The sequence below is a fragment of the Nannospalax galili genome, unplaced genomic scaffold (genome assembly GCF_000622305.1).
Source record: "Nannospalax galili isolate Female #2095 unplaced genomic scaffold, S.galili_v1.0 scaffold1131, whole genome shotgun sequence".
Classification (NCBI taxonomy): domain Eukaryota; kingdom Metazoa; phylum Chordata; class Mammalia; order Rodentia; family Spalacidae; genus Nannospalax; species Nannospalax galili.
The window spans coordinates 1,175,705-1,196,414 of NW_008329039.1; the positions used below are offsets into that span (position 1 = coordinate 1,175,705).

The window sequence follows — 20,710 nt, forward strand, 5'->3', positions numbered from 1 at the left end:
CATTTTAAAAAGCATCACTTTGTCCAATCTGTAACCACCTACAATGACATGTAACAAGAAGTTTTAATACAGTTTTGGGATAGAGCTGGGAGTCATTGGCAGTACCCAGGATGGTGCTCAGGAGGACTCTAGCATACTAACTTTTCCAGAAGACTGAATGCCTTTGATCATGGCCAAGCAAACCATGATCCAGGCAGCCAGCAAGCAGACAGTCATCTTCCAGTTTAAACCTCCACTTTCAGAAATGGAACTGGAAATATCCAGTGCTTCTCTGTACCAGTAATAGGTGGTGGCAGAACTTTTCTCACATTCTGGCTCTATAACTGTGGGGGGAAAAAGATAAGATATAATCACTCAGATTATACCAATATTAATGAGGCAATATTTTTTCTTCCCCTCAAGAGCTGTATCAAGTTCACAGTGAAGAATAAAAACTGGCAAAACTGAGAAAATCAGAAGACATGTATCTATTTTGATGTTTTTGATCAGGAATTCTTGAAGATTGTGAGAACTGTTTATCAAAATAATTAAAACACATTAATTTTGTCCCCCCTCCCACTCCCCAAATTATTTGACTGACATGGTAGGACAGTTAGGTCAGATATGCCAGATGCTGGCCGCAGGGATCTTTTGAAATGAAGTTACAGTAAAATGAGTTGTGTTATAAATGTAAAATTCAAGCACAACTTTGGTCACTGCATAAAAATTGTGCATTATTTTGAATAATATTTGCATAAACTATAGATTACAATGGTGATATTAAGCATATTGAATTAAATATTTCTATTTTATATTTCTTTCTTAAATGTAACTATCATAAATTTCTAAACTACACCTGAGTTGTGTTTTATAGGAAATGGTTCTATACTTTCTAGGATTTAAAAAAATAAAAAAAGTACAAAATAATAAAACCCCTTGCAAAAAACCAATAAATTTTGTCTTTAATCCCAGTACTTGGGAGGCAGAGACAGATGGACCTCTGTGAGTTCGAGGCCAGCCTGCTCTACACAGTGAGTCCCAGGGCAGCTAGGACTACAGGGATACCCTAAAAAGGCTAAATAAAAAAACAAATAAATAAATAAATAAATAAATAAACAAATAAATGAATAAATTCAAATTATTATTTTGCTTCCCTTTAGTATGTTTTGATGAAAATAAATCATCACGCAAGGTGTACAAGGTTTGCAGCTGAAAGATTTCAATCTAAGATCATCGGTAAAATAAAACAACTTAAACAAAGTCAGGAAAATTCTATGATATCAAGTTCATATATTAGATTGGGTCACTCCCAAAACAGAAGAAAATCTGTTACAATGCTTATCGCCCACAGCGTTTTTTTTTTTTTTTTTTTTTAAAGAAAGTTTGTACTGTTACCAATCATTACATCCTTAAATACAGAAACATTGCACTTCAGATGTCTTACAAGTATGCGAAGCATTTTTCACCAAAGGGCACTGATCCCAAGGAAGTGGCTGCTGAAAAGATTGAGAAAAGTAAAATAGAGTCCAGCCGATGATGACATTGTAGTAGAGAGCCACAAAATAGCACACCTGCAAGATGAATGAACAGCATCACCTTAAGCACCTCCTGTCTCTTACTCTAAAACACTGAGGTGAAATTCACTCCACATAACATTTTTAAAGCTTTATTTTATTTTTCTTTTGAAACACATTATCTTTTCTTAAAAATGATGCCTCCAAATAGAGCTTAGACCATGGGTTAACTATATTGAACTACTGTTAGTATTTATAGTTTGTTTTGTATAGTACGCTCTACTAAAGCAGCTTCTAAAACAGGATTAAAGAGCTGGAGAGAAACACACATTCAGAGTTTTATTTAGGTGTAAATTATATCCTTCCAAAGTCCTTAAAAATTATAGCATGCATCACAGAATGAAACTTACTACACAACTTGCAAATCCAATCCCGCCCAGTTTAGGGCTTATGTAATTCCATACCCCAATGCTTCCTCGCCGAATTCTTTGACCAACAGAAAGTTCCAGGAAAAAAAGGGGAATACCTATTACCAGAAGTAGTATTAAATACGGTAAAAGATATGCACCTAGAGAGACAAGAACAAACAAAATTATCATATTTTCAATAGTCATAGAGTATATACTGATTCTGATTACCTCATGAAAGATATTTTGAGGTTTTTATAGGCTATACTTAGAGGGGTCTTTGAAAAAATATAATTGAATTCCTTTAAGCTTTCAAAAGTCTTGAACCTGAAATTGACTGATATAAGTAGTTCCTGGGGTCAGCTAGATGGCACAGGGTAAAAGCACTTGCTGCACAAGCCTCAAGACCTGAGTTTGATCTCCCAGAACCCACAGTGAAAGGAAAGAACTGATTCCTGAAAGTTTTCTTCTGACCTAAGTATGTGTACCCCACCCCATAGCATACACATCATATCATACACATAACATACAAAATCAACAATAATAAAGTTTAAATATTTAAAAAGGCATTCCTGATAGAATTATAATTTTGATTAAAAGACACTAATGAATAGTCCTAAGTTTGTTTGATTCAAATGGTGAAATAGTTTCATTTGCAAATTAAAGGATCAGGTCTTTAAAATTGTGTCTGCCAATAGACTTCACAAACTCAAATTTATCTTCATATAATGTTTATGAAGTCATGTACTAAATGCTAACCTGAACTAGTTTAAGTTCTGCAGTTCAAAATCACAAATTTAGATCAAGGCAATTGACTGCGCTAAAACTTTTTGTATTCTAATAATGTAATACCATAGGAAATCAAATGTCTAGGTTGCAAGACAGAAATAGAAAAGAAAACCAGCTTCTAACAAAGACAAGAATTTTTTTTCCATATATGTTACACATAAAGAGTACAGCTCAAGAAATGTTTCATTTTCCAAAATCATGCAAAGGGATGGTAAGAGTGTTTGGAAAGCTAAAACTAACACACTGAATACCTATTTTAAAAGTATAAGTGCTATAATCCATGTAATAAAACAATGCTAATCTAGATTTGATTGATGGAAAAGAAGTTATGTGTATTCACTTTATGTGAGAACACACTACTAATTTGACATTCCTCAAATTTCTAGAGAACTAGAGGCTATGCTGTAGTCTTTGACCATCTAAGATCCAGCTTTATATTTGATAATACATGTAATAGTGCTCTCTAGTTTCATTTCTAGGAGAGGAAACAATACAGGAAAAATATTTTGATGATGGAGGAACTTGCCTTGCTAAAATCTAATAACTAAATGTGAAATGTTTTAGAGTGCTCCATCAAGACATATGTCACACTGAAAGGAAGGAAACCTTTCAGCTGCAGCTGCCTTCTTCCTTAGCAGCAGCTTCAGAGAGGTACACAGTGAAAGGTCTCAGAGTCGTAATTCACATTGTGCCAGTCACAGCAAATGAAATGAATGGTGAGGCTTTACAAATTATTCACATGTGATGTTATTGACACATCAGCTGAGGAATTACCTTATTTGTTGTTGAGGGATAAGCATCACTCACTTCACATACAGTTTAAATCTTACCTCTTGGGCAGATGTGTCAAATGGGCTACTTTTCCTACTGTGTGGTCCTGGTTGAATTATCTAACTAACTCAAAGATATTTTAATCCCATAACTAACCTTAGTTTTTAAATCTTAGTGACAAATAAAAGTCCATATGAATCTTGTTACTTCATTTGATATGTGGATTTTGGATTACATAGCAAAATAAATCATATTTTTGTTTGGTCAACCAATCTATTACAGACCAGAAATATCAAGATCTTTCTTCTAATGTTTGTATGATAAATAAGTATAACTCATGGAATATGTAGGATTGGGTTGGTGTGTGTGTGAGAGAGAGCGAGAGCTAGAGCAAGAGAGAGAGAGAGAGAGAGAGAGAGAGAGAGAGAGAGAGAGAGAGAGAGAGAGAGAGAAGGAAAGGGAGAATGTATCTTCTGTGTGAGTGGGGAGGGTTTGCTCACCTGTGCATGAGCATGCAGAACATGGACAGGCCAGTGGTAGATATCAAGGACCTTCCTCTATCAATCTGACTTAACTTTTTGAGACAGGGTCTCACACTAAGCCTGAATCTCACCACTTTGATTATGCTGGCTGGCCAGAAAGCTCCAGGGATCCTCTTGTCTCTGCCCCACCAACACTAGGTTTACAGAGGCATGTCACTGTGCCTGGTTTTTATATGGGTGCTGAGGATCCAACTCAGGTCTTCAGGCTCCCACAGCAGGCCCTTTACCCATTGGGAGGCAGAGGTAAGTGAATCTCTATGAGACTGAGGCCAACCTGGTTTACATGGTGATTTCCAGGTAGGTAGGGACTAGGAGACCCTACCAAATGAAAAAAAAAAAGAGAAAGAAGGAAAGAAAGAAAGAAAGAAAGATGGGCTTGGTTATTATGTGCACAAATATACACAGTAATCAATGGTAAAAATTTTCTAAAGACAAAGAATGATGGGCATTATGTTAATTACCTGACTTAATTACCTCTCAAAAGTTCTAAAAGTTTTATCCAGTATTTAGCAACTGTTATCATTCCAAATTGCATGTCAGTTTTCCTGTTTTTAAATTTCAGAGGTGATAAGTCATAGGGAGGATATTCGATCACCATTACAGTATTGTCTTAGAAGCTTTAGGTTCTTGTTGAAAACAAATTTTAAAATGTCATGCCCAAAGGACATTACATGTTAGAAAAAAGTTCTAGCAGAAATTCAGTGATATTTATAGTATCCAGGAAAGGAGTTTGAAAATATGCTACTTTTAAGCATTCCTGAGTGTTTGTAAGATGACAGTCTGTTCCTATGGAAACAATCTGAACACAGAGCTGGGCCCACTTCCCGCAAATGTGTCTCCCCAGCTTTGCAATGGAATTCAGCTTCAGAAACAATGAGACTGCAACAGCAATGGGAGTCAAATTACTACCATAGCATTCATTATTAAAACAAACAAAACCAACTTACCACCCCCATTTTTCTGACATAGATAAGGGAATCTCCACACATTCCCTAGACCCACAGAAAATCCAACTTGGGCCAGGATGTATTGCAGTTTACTGTTCCAAGCCGGCCTTTCATCATCCACTTCAGCTCCATCTTCAACATCTTTCTCGTCTTGGACATCAACAATTAGTTCACTCTTCTTAAAAGCATCTTCAGCTGAGTCTTCATTAGAAAGAAGGTCTTTAACAGACTCAATAACCTCATCATCTAAATCTCTTTTTACAACTTTGCTGTTCTTAGGCATTGGAAAAGTTTGGAAAGGATTTTTTTTAAAGACACCTTTGTAGCAAATATATTTTTTGAAAATGTTCCTTGATATGAAGTCAAGTCTAAGAAGAATATCAAATAAATCCTTGATTCAAGGTGATAATCTCTTAGAGATGCTGGATCTGATGATTCCAATATTCTGTATATACCTGTGAAATAAGTTGAAATGCAATATTTAATAATGAGAAGTATCAAAAATTCTGAAACATCCATTTTGTTCATTTTTGTTTTGGAATCTCTTTCTAAGCTTATAGAACATGGTTGATCTTCACCATTCAAATCTTAATAATTCCAAAAGTGTAAGAATTATAAAGTATATGAGTTTCACACATATACGTACATATTTTCTTTTAGTTAATTTTGTTCTTGCAACAATCATATTTAATCTCCAATGTATCAATGCACAGTGTACTCAGTCTGTTATTATTTTATAAATTTCCTATTTTTTCCTCCCTGACTCACAATCACACATTTTCTTATACATCTATTTTTAAACAAAATATTTCATTTTTATTCATAATTATGTGTATGTATCTGAGTGTGGGTTTGGGCACACATATGCAGTGCCTCCAGAAGCAAGAAGAGGGCATTAGATACCCTGGGTTCAGAGTTGCATGTGGTTGTGAGTTGCCTGATATGGCTGCTGGGAAATGAACACAGATCCAAGAACACAACACACTCAACTGCTGATCCATCTCTTCAGCCTTGACCCCCTTTTTAAAAATTACAATTAAATATACAACTGTGAACTAACCATGTAAAATTGTTTTAAATTATCTCTTTTGTTCACTATTACTTACTCATCACCCATCCACTTGCTTGATATTAACTGTGTTGACATCCTATGGAATAGAATCATTAATGAAGCACGCACTACTTGTTTTTAAGGATCTAATATCTAATAAAGAGAAAAGTCTCTCTAAACACCTACACTACACAATAGATCTTAAAAGATCCAACATCTTTACAATTAGGAAGATCAGGGATGTTGGATAAAAGGGACATTAGAGATGGAAATGAGGAAGGACATATCAAGTATAAGGTCAGTACAAACAGAAGCAGGAAATGGCAAATAGTCATGATACATCTCCTAAACTTCATTTTTTCATACACTGATGACTTTGGGAGCTTTCCCTTTTAGAACTGTATATTTTCTTTCCTTTCCATATTCAGACACAGATCAAATAAGTGTATAAAACATATCAGCCTATCAATACCACTATCTACTTTTAAACGTGGCTGAATGCATGTGTGCTTTCATTAAAAACTGGAAGGGAAAGATTTATAATTGGTAATCTATTCATTAGAATTTTGTCATTACAATGCTGAAAAAAACCTGGAATTATTTGACAGAATAACTCTACTTAGATTTTAAGAAAAAAAATTATCACACTTGAATCTACAGTGTTAATGAGCAAGAGACAGTGTTGCATATCCTACTCCACTGTCTGTATTTTGTAGACAAAATTTTATTTGAAAGCACACTTATCCATAATTTATATATTACGTACCACTTATTTTGTACTTCAACAGCAGGCTTGTTTTAGATTACAAACCTAAGCTATTAATTGACTCATCCACCAAAAATATTGCAGAACTTCACATCTTGGATTTGGGTTTATGTTTTGGGAGAGAGGCTGGCAAACTTTTTTTTGAAAGATGACACTTTCTTTGTTAAAAACAGTAACAACATAGAACTTTCTCCATCTCCCCATTTTATGAAGAATAAAATACTATTTCATAGGCTCAAGGAAACAAAGATGTGGGAGCTGATGAAGAAACATAACCAAAAGATGAATACAAAATACACATGTGAAAAATGAATGCTTAGTAACAGAGATAACAGCAGATTAATTGGATGGAAAAAGTTAAATGAATACACGTAAGAAACTGGTGATTTACCATAGCGATTAAGTCACATTAGCAACAAATAAACTAAAATGAGTGCTACTGAATCTGTGTCTAGAGAGACAGAGGACAGGCTGAGAGAAACATCACGCAGACATACACACACACGTATGGGGGGGTCTATAAAATGATATGCTAATGGGAAGTAAAGTTAGCTAAATGAGATTCAACAAATATATAATTGCCATGTTTATAAAATGATGACAGAGAAGAAGAAAAAAATTGCTTTGTTTAAATGAGAGGAGAGAATTGGCAAACACTAAATACAAAAAAGACAGTATAACAATTTTTTCTAACACAGCTATATTTTCAAAATAACAATACATTAAGGGTAAATTCTGAGGAATTATGATAACAAAGAATTGCTAGGGATTTCCAGCAGAAAACAAAAAAGGAATTTTAAAAATGGTTTGAATATTCAATAGCATCTCTAAAACCCAGTATATGAATTCCAATTTGTACACAGAATTACTTTGTGTTACAATTATAAATGCTACTGGCAAATATTCCTTTCCATAAGAGTGGTGAGGAGTCCTAAGGAGCAGCAGATGGGTATTTTGAGGGATGTGGTTACATGATCATGAGATTCAGCCAAACAAGAGAGAATACAAGGACAGGACCTCCTTATAAAAGTCATGCTGAAGCTGAGAGTATTAACTTCAATAGGAAATAAGATTATAATTTGCACAAATCATGCTGAAGAGAAAAAATTCAGCTTTAAAATTCTAAATAGCATAACAAAATCAGGAATTAAAATGAGAGCAATAGATAGAAATATAAGTGTGAAAATGCTGTCATTACTTCATGCAGGAAGTAATATTGTTTAAATATGAAATTCATACTCTAAAAGATGACACAGTCCTCCACCTCTTTATGTTTTCATATAGTCTTTCATCTTTAATTACAATGGAATCTAATAGGAGTTAAAATGTTGATGTAGTGAGACATCAGTGACACGTGTAAATCTAGGTGTAAAGAAAGACTCTGGATTCATAGCTCAGCTCTGACACTTAAGGTTTTATGACCGTGGTCAAGTTACTTAACTCATTTATAAATTGAGTATAATAGTAGTCTTACCTAACCAAAAATGTTCTTGTAGAAATACCGGAACAATAAGATGCAATGTATATTCTATTTTACTATTATGATTTTTTCCACTCTTATGAATGAATTCTACTACAATTAGTTTGCGTATTATCCTATTAAAGGAAAGTTCAGTCTAGAATAAAAGCTACCATTTGAGCAGTTTTTCTTAATACTTTATTTGTTGCATCAGTAATCTATTTCTGTACAGCAATTAATCTATTTCTGTACAGCTTGAATGGGCAACTTTTCTGCTGGTTATGATATGCTTCACTCTTGCACCAGAGTCTTCCTTCAAGCCCAGTACGAGTGTCTCTTGTGACCCCAATCTAGCAGGAGAAAGACTACCATCCAAAGCACTTTGTATCTTCGAGATACAACTTCTCCAAAATATGGGTTCCAATTGTTTGTATGTTAAGCACATACTGCCAGCTGTGGCCTAGAGAAGGTAATCTGGAGCAAACCAACCTATAAACATTTGTGCTGCATTTGATGATTCACAGGTCAAAGTCAATCTCACAACCAAGTCTAAACTGACATGAGTAAAATAGACATTTTACAGCAGAATAACAAACACAGAAATAAACCCATACAGCCATGGTCATCTAATTTTTAATGGTGTCAAAAATATACATTGTAGAAAAGCCTATTTGATAAATGGTGCTGAGAAAACTGGTTATCTACCTGCAGAAGCATGAATTTAGATCCATATACCTCACCCTGCATAAAAATTAGCTCAAATGGATGAAAAGAATCTTAATCTAAAACCCAAAACATTGAAATTGCTAGAGCAAAACATAGGGAGAGCATATCAAAGTGTAGGTATAGGCAATAACTTTCTGAATAGGACTAACATCACAAGAAACGACCTGGAACTAATAAAAAAAGATTACATAAAATAAAAAAACACTTCTGTACAGATAAATTATCAGCAGAGTGAACAGAAAGTCTACAAAATGGGAAAGTCTACAAAATAGGGAAAAAATATTTACCAGGCATACCTAAGGTAAGATTTTAATATCTAGAATATGTAAAATATATAAAATACAAAAAAATACAAAAGAAGTCTGCCAACCAATAAATAGACCAATGAACCAACCAGGAAGTTCTTAATAGAAGAAACAGAGATGGTCAATAAATATTTTTAAAAGTGGGGAGCATATGGGCAAAGAGAATACTTATTCACAATTGTGTGAGTGGAAATTGATGTAGCCAATGGAAACCTCTGTGATGGTTTTTCAAAAAATTAAAAAATGGGGCTGGAGAGAACACTGGCTGCTCTTGCAGAGGACCCACATTTGGTTCCCAGCACCCACATGATGGTAACAACCACCTATAACTCCAGTTCAAGAGGATCCGCCACCCTTTTCTAATCTCTGTGGGCATTGCATGGCACAGGTGCACTTATGTACATGCAGACAATATGCCCCCACACATAAACTTTTAAAAAGTAATTATAAATAAAAATTTTTAAGGATTAAAAATAGAACAGCCATAAGACCCACCTATTTCATGCCTGGACTGATACCTAAGGGATTCTTTATCCTACCACAGAGAAACTTATCGATCCTTGCTTATTACTGCTCTATTCACAATAGCAAGAAAACAGAATCATAAAAATAAAATTATGTAATTTGCAACAAAATGTATATATCTGAAAATTATATTAACTGAGCTTCACCAGACTTAGAAAGACAAATGCCAAATGTCCTCTATCATATGTTGATCCTTCTAATTTTTACATATGTGTATTTATTAGAGTGAATGTAATATTAAGGACATGAAACTAGAAAGGGTGCAGGAAAGGGAAAAGGTATTTTAAAGAAGAGAAGTAGAGAGGGTAATAGAACACATGTGACAGAAAAGTGGAAGGTGGGAATAGAAAGGGACAAGCAACACAAGGGGGATGGGGGAAAGGAACAGGCAAGGAGAATCAAGCAACACAAAAAACATGTAAGAAAATGTATGATTAAGGGTGTTACTTTCTTTTCTAATTAAAATAAAGACAATATACATCAAATTTCTTGATGGGAAGAACAACAAAGTCATAGAGAAAAGGATGTGTTCTAGAGGAGAGTTTGCAAGCTGCTAAGGGTGAAAATCAATGGTCAAACCAGCCCTGAAGCCTAATAACCACAATGACTGGCCAGAGCAAAGTACCTCTATTGGTGCAGTAGTGGCACTGTTATCTAGGAGGCAATCAACAGCTATCTAATTGAACTTAAAGTCCTTTCAGTGGGAGTGAACTCATGAGTGGCACTGCAAACAGAGCCAAATACACATTGCTGGAAAGGTCAGAGATCCTAGAGAAAACCCTCTGTCTGTCATATCTCTAGACAAATGAAATCTCTTACCATATGCTAAACATGGATCGTTATATTTACAGACAAGTATATCATACATCACGCATTAACAAGCTTCTTTTCACTTTAAATTTTGATACTCTAATTGTTCTTAATTTCACATTTTCTCCCAATGGTGCCAAATCAGATTTTGTCATTTTTATGATAACCTAGAATAACCACTTAATGATCATGTAATCAATGATTAAAGATACTTTAACTCATGCTTTTCTAATTCATTAATTTTAATTTTCTTCTTCACTCAAGTGATTTTACAGGCTGAGACAAAATGCTGAACAGGAATGCCAAGAAAAAACATCTGTATTCCTGATTCTGCTTGGCTATAGCCTCTGCTCCACATTAAATGTAATTTTAGTAATTCATTTTTTGTTCATGGTCTTTATGAATTTAAAGAAGTCACATTTTCTTCCTTGTCCAATGGTTGTTTTATTATTTTGAAAATGAGTAAGTGCAGAATTTTGATCTGTACATTTCTGCCTTTATTAAGATAATGATATAAATCCTTAACATGTCAACACAGAATACTAAATTACCTGATTAGATCCTAACCTGATTTTTTTTATGTAATAAATTTCCTTGTATATGATGTATTTTGTGTTTACTCTCTCACTGGAACACATCTGCTCATTGTTGTTCCAAATCTTGAAGGTCTGGCCTGTAATTTGTCTTTCATTGTGCTTTTCTCGTTCAGTTTCATTTAGGGTTTTGATATTATTTTTTCTTTATTTTTCTTGAAAGATTATGTGTAGGATAAGTTCTATTTCTTTATTAAATTTTGAGCAACACTCATTAAAGCAATGTGGGCCTGAGTTTTCTTTTCAGAATATTTCTTTCCTTCTTTTTTATTGAATTTTTGCAAATTTTGTACAATATATTTTGATCACAATTAGAACTCATCCCTTATACCTGACCCTGTTATAACATCCCCACCATTGAATTTCTTGTACACGGTCATAAATATTAAGGCCTATAAAGTCAAGTTTGTGCCCCCAAATATCTTTTAGTGTACATCCATCCACTGGAGCCTATCTCTCCATCTGTCTATCTATAATCTATCATCTATATATCTAACATCTATCAATCTATTCATTGGTCTACCTATTTATCATCATCAATCCCTTAAAGAAAATCTATTCTTTCTTGCCCAATGGTTATGAGTTGTCAATAGTTCCTTAGCCAAGGTTGGGGCTTCTTAACCCACTTCCGTGCTGGAATTTTGTCTGGCTTCAGCTGGCATGGATCTTGTTACCAATGCTGTGAGTTCATATGAATAACTTTCCAACTGTCTGAAAGACTGTTTCTTTGTGTTCATCCATCACCTTTGACTATTACAATCTTTCCAATCCTGATATTCCATAATTGTTCCTAAAACAGGGGTGGCAGAGATTTCATATACATATACTATCCCAGGGTTAAGTTCTCTGAAGTCTCAGCATTTTGGCCAGTTGTAGCTTTCAGGGTTAGTCATCATTTGTTTCACGAGGAAGCTTTGCTGGTGAGGACTGAGAAATTTATCGATATTCTTTTTGCCTCCTATTCTGCTATGTTCCCTGAACCTTAGGTCTAGTAGTGGTTGCACTGTAGATGTACCACTTAGGGCTGAGCACTTCACAGACACATTCTCTGTGTTTGACCAGATGTGGAACTTTGTAATAGTCTCCATCTGGTTTGCAAAAAGAGCATCGTTGATGAGTGGTGAGAGGTACACTTGTGCATAAATATAAGGATAAGTATTTAGAATAGAGAAAGAAATTACATTAGTCTAGAGGAATTACATAAGCATGCTTTTCTCTAGGCTATATGATCTCTTCAGCCACATATATTTGGCTGTGTTTACAATACCACACGTGAGTTGCCTCCCACTGAGTAAGCCATAAGTTCTAAATTTGAGAGCTGAAACTGGAGCTAGGGATGGTTATTAGTCACCATGTTGGTGCTGGGAATCAAACCCAGGTCCTCTTCAAGAGAGGTCAGTGCTCCTAACCATTCGGTCATCTCTCCAACTCCTCATTTTTAAATTAGCCTTTGAAATATGTGCAGTCATCCATGTGCATGTTAGAGATCAAAAGATCTTAGAGATAAAAGTCATGTGCAGTCCACAATGGATTTCAAATTCTATACTCAGATTCATATTTAAAGAATATGGGTCCCACAGGCTCACCTGCACTAGGATAAAGAATAGTTCTGACAGGCTTTCCTACACTTGCTAAGCTTTTGCATTTGCCAAAAGTTTTATGCTAACAACACGATGGAATACCAGTAAGTCTATACAGGTAAATTCAGATTTTAACAAATTGAAAGTTTACTAACTAAAGTATTTTTTTTTTTTTACTTTATGTGTAGGAATGTTATTCCTGAATGTATGTAAGTCCACCCATGTTGTGCAGTGTCTGCAGAGGACAGAAGAGCGTGACAGAGCCCCTGAAAATGAAGTTACAAACTGTTATTAGCTGCCATGTGGGTGCTGGTATTCGAACCTGGGTCTTCTGCAAGAACAGCCAGTGCTTTTAACTGCTGAGCCATCTCTCTAGCCCCCCACTAAAGATTTCTTTAAATATGAATCTGAGTATTGAATTTGAAATTCATTGTGGACACAATTAAATATATTCCTCAATTTTAACACACATAATGTAAAGTAAAAATTTTCTGAACAAAATAAACTGATTTATTTGGGCCAATTGTATGGTCTTAAACACCCAAAAAGAAAGCATAACAAAAGAGTAAAGTCATCAGTATACTTCTTTAAGAATTCAATGGAATACGCTTCCCAGACATTAGGCTTAAGTCTATATAAAAAGTTATTTAGACAATTATTTCTCATTGATGATTTTGTTCCTAAACAGAAAGTACTGCTCAGATGTAAGACTTCAAATCTTAGTCTCCATTACTGTAGTGCCCACCTGTAGCTAAGGGCGAGAACCAGCTATTGTTCTAAAATGATGGATAAATTTGTTTTCTCCCCCTATTTAGAAGCCTTTGAGCAGGAACTGACATTGATTCTAACTACTCCAACAGCTATCAAAATACCTGAAAGCAAATCCTGAATCCAACACTCTAGAGTCCAGCCTTGGAAGACAAAAGAAAAATGAGGAAAAACCCAATAGAGGGATGCTTTTGGAAGCCCTTGTCAAGAAATTCCAGTGGACTCTCATATGAACATTTGAAAATTGCCCTGTTCTGACTTTTTTCTAGTTCCCTGTCTAGAACTTGTAATGCTAATTACTCTTGCCTTTACTTCTCCTTCACATCTCCTATTCATGATTCAAGGACTTTCTTTTCCCCTTAGAGATAAGTTATGCAATTTGGGAGTCTTTTAGATAGACCCACTGAAGGGGTACTCCAATTGCCTCACCCTGCATCCCTGTTCAGCATGGAAGAAGCCAGAGTGGTCTTAGTCCTTATTCCCTATAGGCAATTTGGGTAACCCCTTAAGGGGATGGCATGATAAGAATAGGATGTAGGAACTGGCTAGGCAGTTAGAATAAAAAGACCCCAAAGAAAAGTTGCCAGTTTCTTGGCTAAAAGTCAAAATGTCCTTTGTACTGTTAACAACATATTCTGTTCCAAAGGCCAAAAATGTCAAAAGTATTTTGGAGCTTGTATCTAATCCTTAAAAGATTTTAGGGTTATTTCTCCAGAGGGGCAAATGTTAGAGTAGCCAAAAGCCCCATAAAAATAAATAAATGGAAGAAGAAAAAATATCAAACCATATTATAATTCTCAGGGAAAACTGGCAGAATCTGCTGTTTCCTACATATTTGTAAAAAATTGCAAAAGGTGAAAGACAATTTTATGAAATACTGAAATAATGATATTGACTAATATACCAATATAGAATTTAATCTGAATTTTTTATTTGTAAATGATAAACTCTATGTATAGTTATTGCATTAAGCAAAAAGCTAACCAAGGTAATAAATTCAATAAAAGAGGGAGAGAACATATTTTACAAATGACAATCCCAAAAACACAATTTGAAATTTATTAAGTATATGCTCGAGTATGCCTTATCAGTTTAACTTAAAATTTTATTAAGAATTAATAAATCCAAATTTTGGTGAGGTTGTAAAGAAATTCGACCAATTGCACATCATTGATGAAAATATAAAATGATAAGTACCTTGCATGTAATTGTTCAACTGCTGGACAAAGGAATGAAAGACAGGTGCAAAAATAAATCTTCTTTTGCAATACAAAATGCATTGTTCAGTATGAGTTTTGATTCATACAAGGACTATAACACTGGCAGGGCAGAGCCGACCTGTGGCACCCATGCCCAGCCAACCATCGTCACTACCCAGGGACTGTCAATACCTAACTGCAAATCAGTACCTAACTGCAAAACATTAGGAATTTGAGAAGTCCAGAGATTTCAGAAAATAAACTAGGGGACATGGTATAAAGCCTTTGTGTGAAGTTATGAAACGTCCAACTGCCACTCAGAGAATTTTAGATTAGAGGCCTGTGAACTAATTTCTGCCTGCTGTGAGGACCTAGCTTCTGCTTTTAACTACAGTAAAACCCTGTGGAGAAATAATCTGATGAAGAATGCCTTGGATCACCTTGGGGTCACTGGCCTGCAACACTCAAAGTGTAACCTCCACACAGTGAGGAAGACCAAGTGTTTCTGACCACTGAGAAAAAGAAATCCCTACTTGACATTGCTAAGTAGTGTGTAAGAGGAAAAGAAGTGAAAATCCCATTCCAAGAAACCTGAGCATATTCTGAAGACAAATAAAAGGGAATGGGTCCTTACTTTGGCCCACCTGAGTGTAAGAATTAGAGATCACTGACACTCTAATGAGATATGATTTCTTTGCCAGCCAGTTCAAAAGTGCTGTGTAAGATGGATGGGGCATGTCATTTGCTAATAGAAGATATGAAATGAAGTGGAGGTGGGGTGAGGAGGTAGTAGGGTGTGAGTGGAAATGGAGATGGGGGAAGAGGTCTGAATATAATGAAAACTCATTGTATGAAATTCTTGAATCAATAAAATTTCTCTTGAACTTAAAAAATTATATAAAATGATATAACCTCTATGAAAAATACTTGGCTAATCTTTCTGACATTAACAATGGATTTCTTACTGTGATCACTGACTTCATTTAGATGTGCACACACACACACACGTGTGTGTGTGTGTTTGTGTGTGTGTGTCTGTTTGTATGTGTGTGTATACCAGGGAAATAAAGATGTATGACAAGTGCACAGAAATGTTTAAAGGCATTTTTTCACAATAGACCCCAAACTGGAATGTACACATAGGTGCCTCAGTGGGTGAATAGTTACATAAACTGCTACCTTTACACTCTGAAATACTAGTCAACATTACAAAGGAAAGATCTATTACACCTGGAACAATTCTGACAGACTTCAAGGAAATGCTGCTGAGGAAATAACATGAAAAATCCAATTTCAAAAGAATACAAATGTCATGATTTTATTTATGGATTTTCAAAATAGCACAATTACAAAGAAGGACAATGATTTGTGGTTGCAAAGTTAGGGATGTGCTATACAAGGGTAGCAGGGGGGTGTATTTTCAAGATAGTATACCTTGGTTTAGGACCTTCATTCTAGTAATGGTTACATAAAGCTACAATTTAGATTAAATGTACATATTGAGAGGTAGCAGAAGAGAGAGAATATGGGCAGGGAGGGGGACCAGTACACTATCTAAAAAATTGAATTATACCAGTTTCATATTCTGAATTTGATACTGTACTGTGTTTTACATAAGACATTAAAAATAGAGAAGTAGTATAAAACATGCATAAGACATCCTTTTTCATTTTATTGTGAACTTAAATATAATATGATTTGTAACATATAAACATTAATTAGAATTATAAAGAAAACTGTGTAAGTCCAAGTATATTTTGCTGACTTTTAAACAAAATACAGATTTTAAATATTAAACAAAAATCTTTCAGAAAGTCTTTCCACATATTTTAAAAATAGACAAAATTCCCTTTAAATAAAGTTTTGTTAACATCAAGAACATCTCAGGCTCAGGACAGTACTCAGCTCCTGAGGGTGTTCTAAGAAACAGGAGTTGGTTAAGGAGCTCTAGGAAAATCCCAAAGGACATTTTCTTCACATTATAAATTGAGCTAGCCTTGGATTTGCTGTGATTCTTAGATTGCAGCAGAGTTGACACAATACGAGTTCCAAGGCTATCCTGAAAAAGTGTGGTACTTTCTGCTTTCCATCTTTGAAAGCCAAATATTATGGACAAAAGTCTACTTGCCCTTATAAAATCCTTCATGGAAAACTGGGGAGGGAGAGTGTACAGAGACATAGATAAGGGAGAAAAAGGAGGGGGGGGGAGGGAGAGAAATTGAGAGTCAACTAGTCACCACTACTTTTGCCTTTGGGCTGAAGATTCAGGAATGGGAACAAAGAGATTTGTTTTCTAGTTTCAGTTAAAGTACCAAGATGGACGGAAAATTAGAACAGATAAACCACAGCCTGAACATAGAAAAATCAGAAATATCATATTTTAAATTTTTAATTGAAATCTTGCTATTACATAATACATTTGATGGCAATTATGCACACCTTCTCTTATTGTCCCCAACCCAGCTTAATTTGTGTATATAATATGGTCTATCAAGTCAAACTTGAGTCCCTAAATGTCCTTCAGTGTAGGCCCATCCACTGGAGCCTGGTTAACCTAACAAGAGTCACATCCTTGAAAAAGACTCTCCACTTCCCTGTAGCTATCAGTTGCCAATAGTTTCTCAGGTAGGCCTGGGGTTTCTTACCTACTTTCTCACATCTGTGCTGGAATTTTGTTTGGTTTGAGCTTGCATGGGACTTGTGCATGCTTGTCACCATTGCTGTGAGTTCATATGAGTAACTGTTTGGCTGTCTGGAAAAATATTTCCTTGTGGTCATCCACTATCTCTGGCTCTTACAATCTTTCCACCCTCTCTTCTTAATGATCCCTTAACCCTGGGAGCCAGAAGTTTCACAGAGGTATCCTATTTGGGGATAAGCACTCTGTAACCTCTTGTTTTCTGTGCTTGACAAGTTATGGGTTTCTGTATTAATCATCATCTGCTGCACAAGGGAACTTCTCTGGTGAGAGTTGAAAGATGAATCAGTCTATGGGAATAAGTCATTAGGGGTCAGTTTGATACTATAACTATTTTGCAGAAAAACTATTATTAGGCTCTCTCTTATGCTCTGTGACCAGTGTAGCCTCAGTTTCCTAGGTCTGATAATCAATGTCAAGTATGGGCTCCATACCATGAAGCAAACCTCAAATCCATGAGAAAGTGGTTGGTTGTTGCATAATCTCCATGCCACTATTATACCAGTGGGCATATCTTGCCAGGCCATTTGTGGTTCACAAAAGTCCCAGCTGGAAAAAGTTGACGATTATGTTTTTTTTTTTTCCTGTAGCATGCATGGTGCCTTCCGGCACAATGAAAGCTAGCCAGCACAGATAAGGCATTGAACTAAGTATCTACTTGATTTCTCCTTGTTTGTTCTATAGCTTATGCACGTAGTGTCTTTAGCAATATGGTCTTAGTACAAAAAATTTAAAGAATTTCCAAGATAATTGTTCACAATGTAGCTAGGTCTCTGAAAGGAGTATAGTATAGGTTTTAAAATCAACATGGACATTTTTTAAATCATAAAACAGATACTAACTTAAAAATTTACATTTAGTTGGTTTATGTAAATTAGCTGCCTATATTCACTCATGTTTACCTTAGTTTTTGAGACAAGATCTCTCACTGAACCTAGAGCTTACCATTTTAGCTAGATTGGCAGGCTAGGAGGACTCCAGCATCCACCTGTCTCTACCACCCACCACATTCCTAGTGTTGGGGCTGTAGACACAGGGCACAGCTCCTGGGTGCTGGGATTAAGAATCAAGCTTTCTTGCTTCTGCAGCAAGCACTTTATTCACTTAGCCATGTCCCCAGCCTTTATCTTGTTTAAAGCACTGTGTTTACTAGAAGTAAAATGATAGCTTATAAGACATAAAATTGTAATTACCAAAAATCCAGTCATCAAAATGATCATAAGCAAAAACTCAACACACATAAAATGGATTTCTCAGATACAATGGGCCAGTTCTTTAGAAATCACAAGCTATCACAAGTTCCCCAGTATGAATCAAATAATTTAATAGCTTTAAAACTATTAAGAAATATTGATTCATATTTCTACATTCTCAGAAATCTCCAGGCTCACATGGTTTCACTAAAAATTTCCACAAAATATTTGAAGAGTTGTCACCAACTCAATGACTTCCTTCAGACAAGAGAAGGGTCTTCCTAATTCATTTTAGAAAACTAGCATTGCTATAAAACAAAACCCAGGTGACAACTGTAACAGAAAAGAAAAATGTGTACTCATATTGACAATGAATACATATATTCACACAATGTTTGAAATACAAACTGCATAATATATAAAAAGAGTTACTATAAGCATGGCCAAGCAAGGTTGGCCAAGCAAGTCAGACAGTATCAAAAGTTAAATACATATTACATAATAAAAAGAAATAAGATGGCCATATAACTGAAGCAGAAAATATGCTAAAATTCAGAATTAATTCATGATTAGATGCTTTTGAAAATATCAGAAATGGAACTTTTTCAACTTGATAAATACCATCTATTAAAACACACAGTTAAGCAGTACATATTCTGGAAAAAGACTGAATATTTGTCTCCTAGAAAAAAAAATGAGTGCTCACAGTTTCATTCAATGTAATATCAGAAGTTCTTATAAATTCACTAAAATAAGAAAGGAAATACAGGGTATATAAATTTAAAAGGGAAGAAATATTTTCACCATTTGCAGATGTTCTGATTGTATGCTGAAAATGCCAATGAATTTGAAATAATAAAGTATCTCCTAGCATAAGTAATATGAACCTAGTCAGTGTATAAGATAAACATACATGAACCATTTATATATTTCTACATTAACTACTGTTCCAGAAGATCCAATGCACTCTTCTGGCCTCCATGAAGAAATGTATATATATATATATATGTGTGTGTGTGTGTGCGTGCGTGTGTGTGCACACGCGCATGCACATATGCAAAGCACTCAACATATAAAATAAAAAGAAATTTTAAAAATTCAATCAATAATTTTGTATTATTCTAAAATTTGTATCAAAAGGTAAAGCCATAATAATAATTAAACAAAAAACAAAATATCATTAAAGGATTTACCAAATTTTAAGACCTGTTTTAGAGCTATAATAATGAAGACTGAAGAGTTTATACAAAAATAGATAAATCAATGGAACATAGCATTTTATTCAGAAAAAAAAAATATTTATGATTAGAATATACCCAGTTGGGGATTTTTGTTTTCATGGTTACCAAGGCAGTATCAATGGGAAAATTTCAGATCTTTTAACAAATGACTCTGGGAACACCTGAACATCCTTAGCAAAACTGTAACTTTGAAATTAGCTTAATCTTATAAAACTAACTCGAAATAGCATAGACACTTAAATGTAAAAATACGAAACATACAGAGAAAGGAAAGCGGAGAAGATCTTTGCAATACAGGGCAAGAAAAGAGATCTTGGACATAACATCAGAAGCAAGATCCAAGGTTGAGTTTCGGCCTCTAAAAAGGGATCTCTTAAGAGGATGGAAGAAAAAAAACACAGAACAAAACAACAAGCTTTGGGTTCAAAAGATGGCCCAGAGGTTAAGAGCATTTGAAGCTCTTGCCGAGGAGCGGAGTTTGGTTCCTAGCATCCTTATCACAAAGCTATCAACTGTCTATAACTCCAGTTCTTGGCAATCCACTGCCATCTTCTGGCCTCTTGTAAGTACTAGGCATACATGTGGTGGACACGCATATATGCAGGAACTCATGTATAAACAAAGTAAAACTAAAAAAAAAATCTTTGTAATAGGCTAGAAAATTGAAGATTTAGCTCAGTGTGATGCACTCAGTTCTTATGCCTCTGTGTGTGTGTGTGTGTGTGTGTGTGTGTGTGTATGTGTGTGTGTAGGCAGGAGGAGGGGGAAGGTTGCAGATTCTTAAAAATTGCTTTTAGGACTACTATCCTCAGGCCTCTTGGGGTAAGTCTATAGCGCAGCGCTCCGC

General features: G+C 35.1%; 1 protein-coding gene and 1 non-coding gene across 3 annotated transcripts in view; one reads left to right on the forward strand and one right to left on the reverse strand.

Annotated features, from left to right (window-relative positions):
- Positions 1 to 20,710, reverse strand: part of Slc6a15 (solute carrier family 6 member 15) — a 58,592-nt gene that overhangs the window by 26,239 nt on the left and 11,643 nt on the right. For both annotated transcript variants that reach the window (XM_008830957.2, XM_029562387.1), the window contains exons 2-5: positions 4,950 to 5,404; positions 1,904 to 2,061; positions 1,424 to 1,550; positions 142 to 323 (exon numbers count right to left, since the gene is read on the reverse strand). In XM_008830957.2, the coding sequence (XP_008829179.1) occupies positions 142 to 323; positions 1,424 to 1,550; positions 1,904 to 2,061; positions 4,950 to 5,232 (750 nt within the window). In that variant the 5' untranslated portion in view covers positions 5,233 to 5,404. The remainder of the gene's footprint in view (positions 1 to 141; positions 324 to 1,423; positions 1,551 to 1,903; positions 2,062 to 4,949; positions 5,405 to 20,710) is intronic.
- On the forward strand, positions 14,725 to 14,853 carry LOC115069979. The gene has a single exon (XR_003849202.1). It is a non-coding gene; the product is annotated as a small nucleolar RNA SNORA40 (small nucleolar RNA).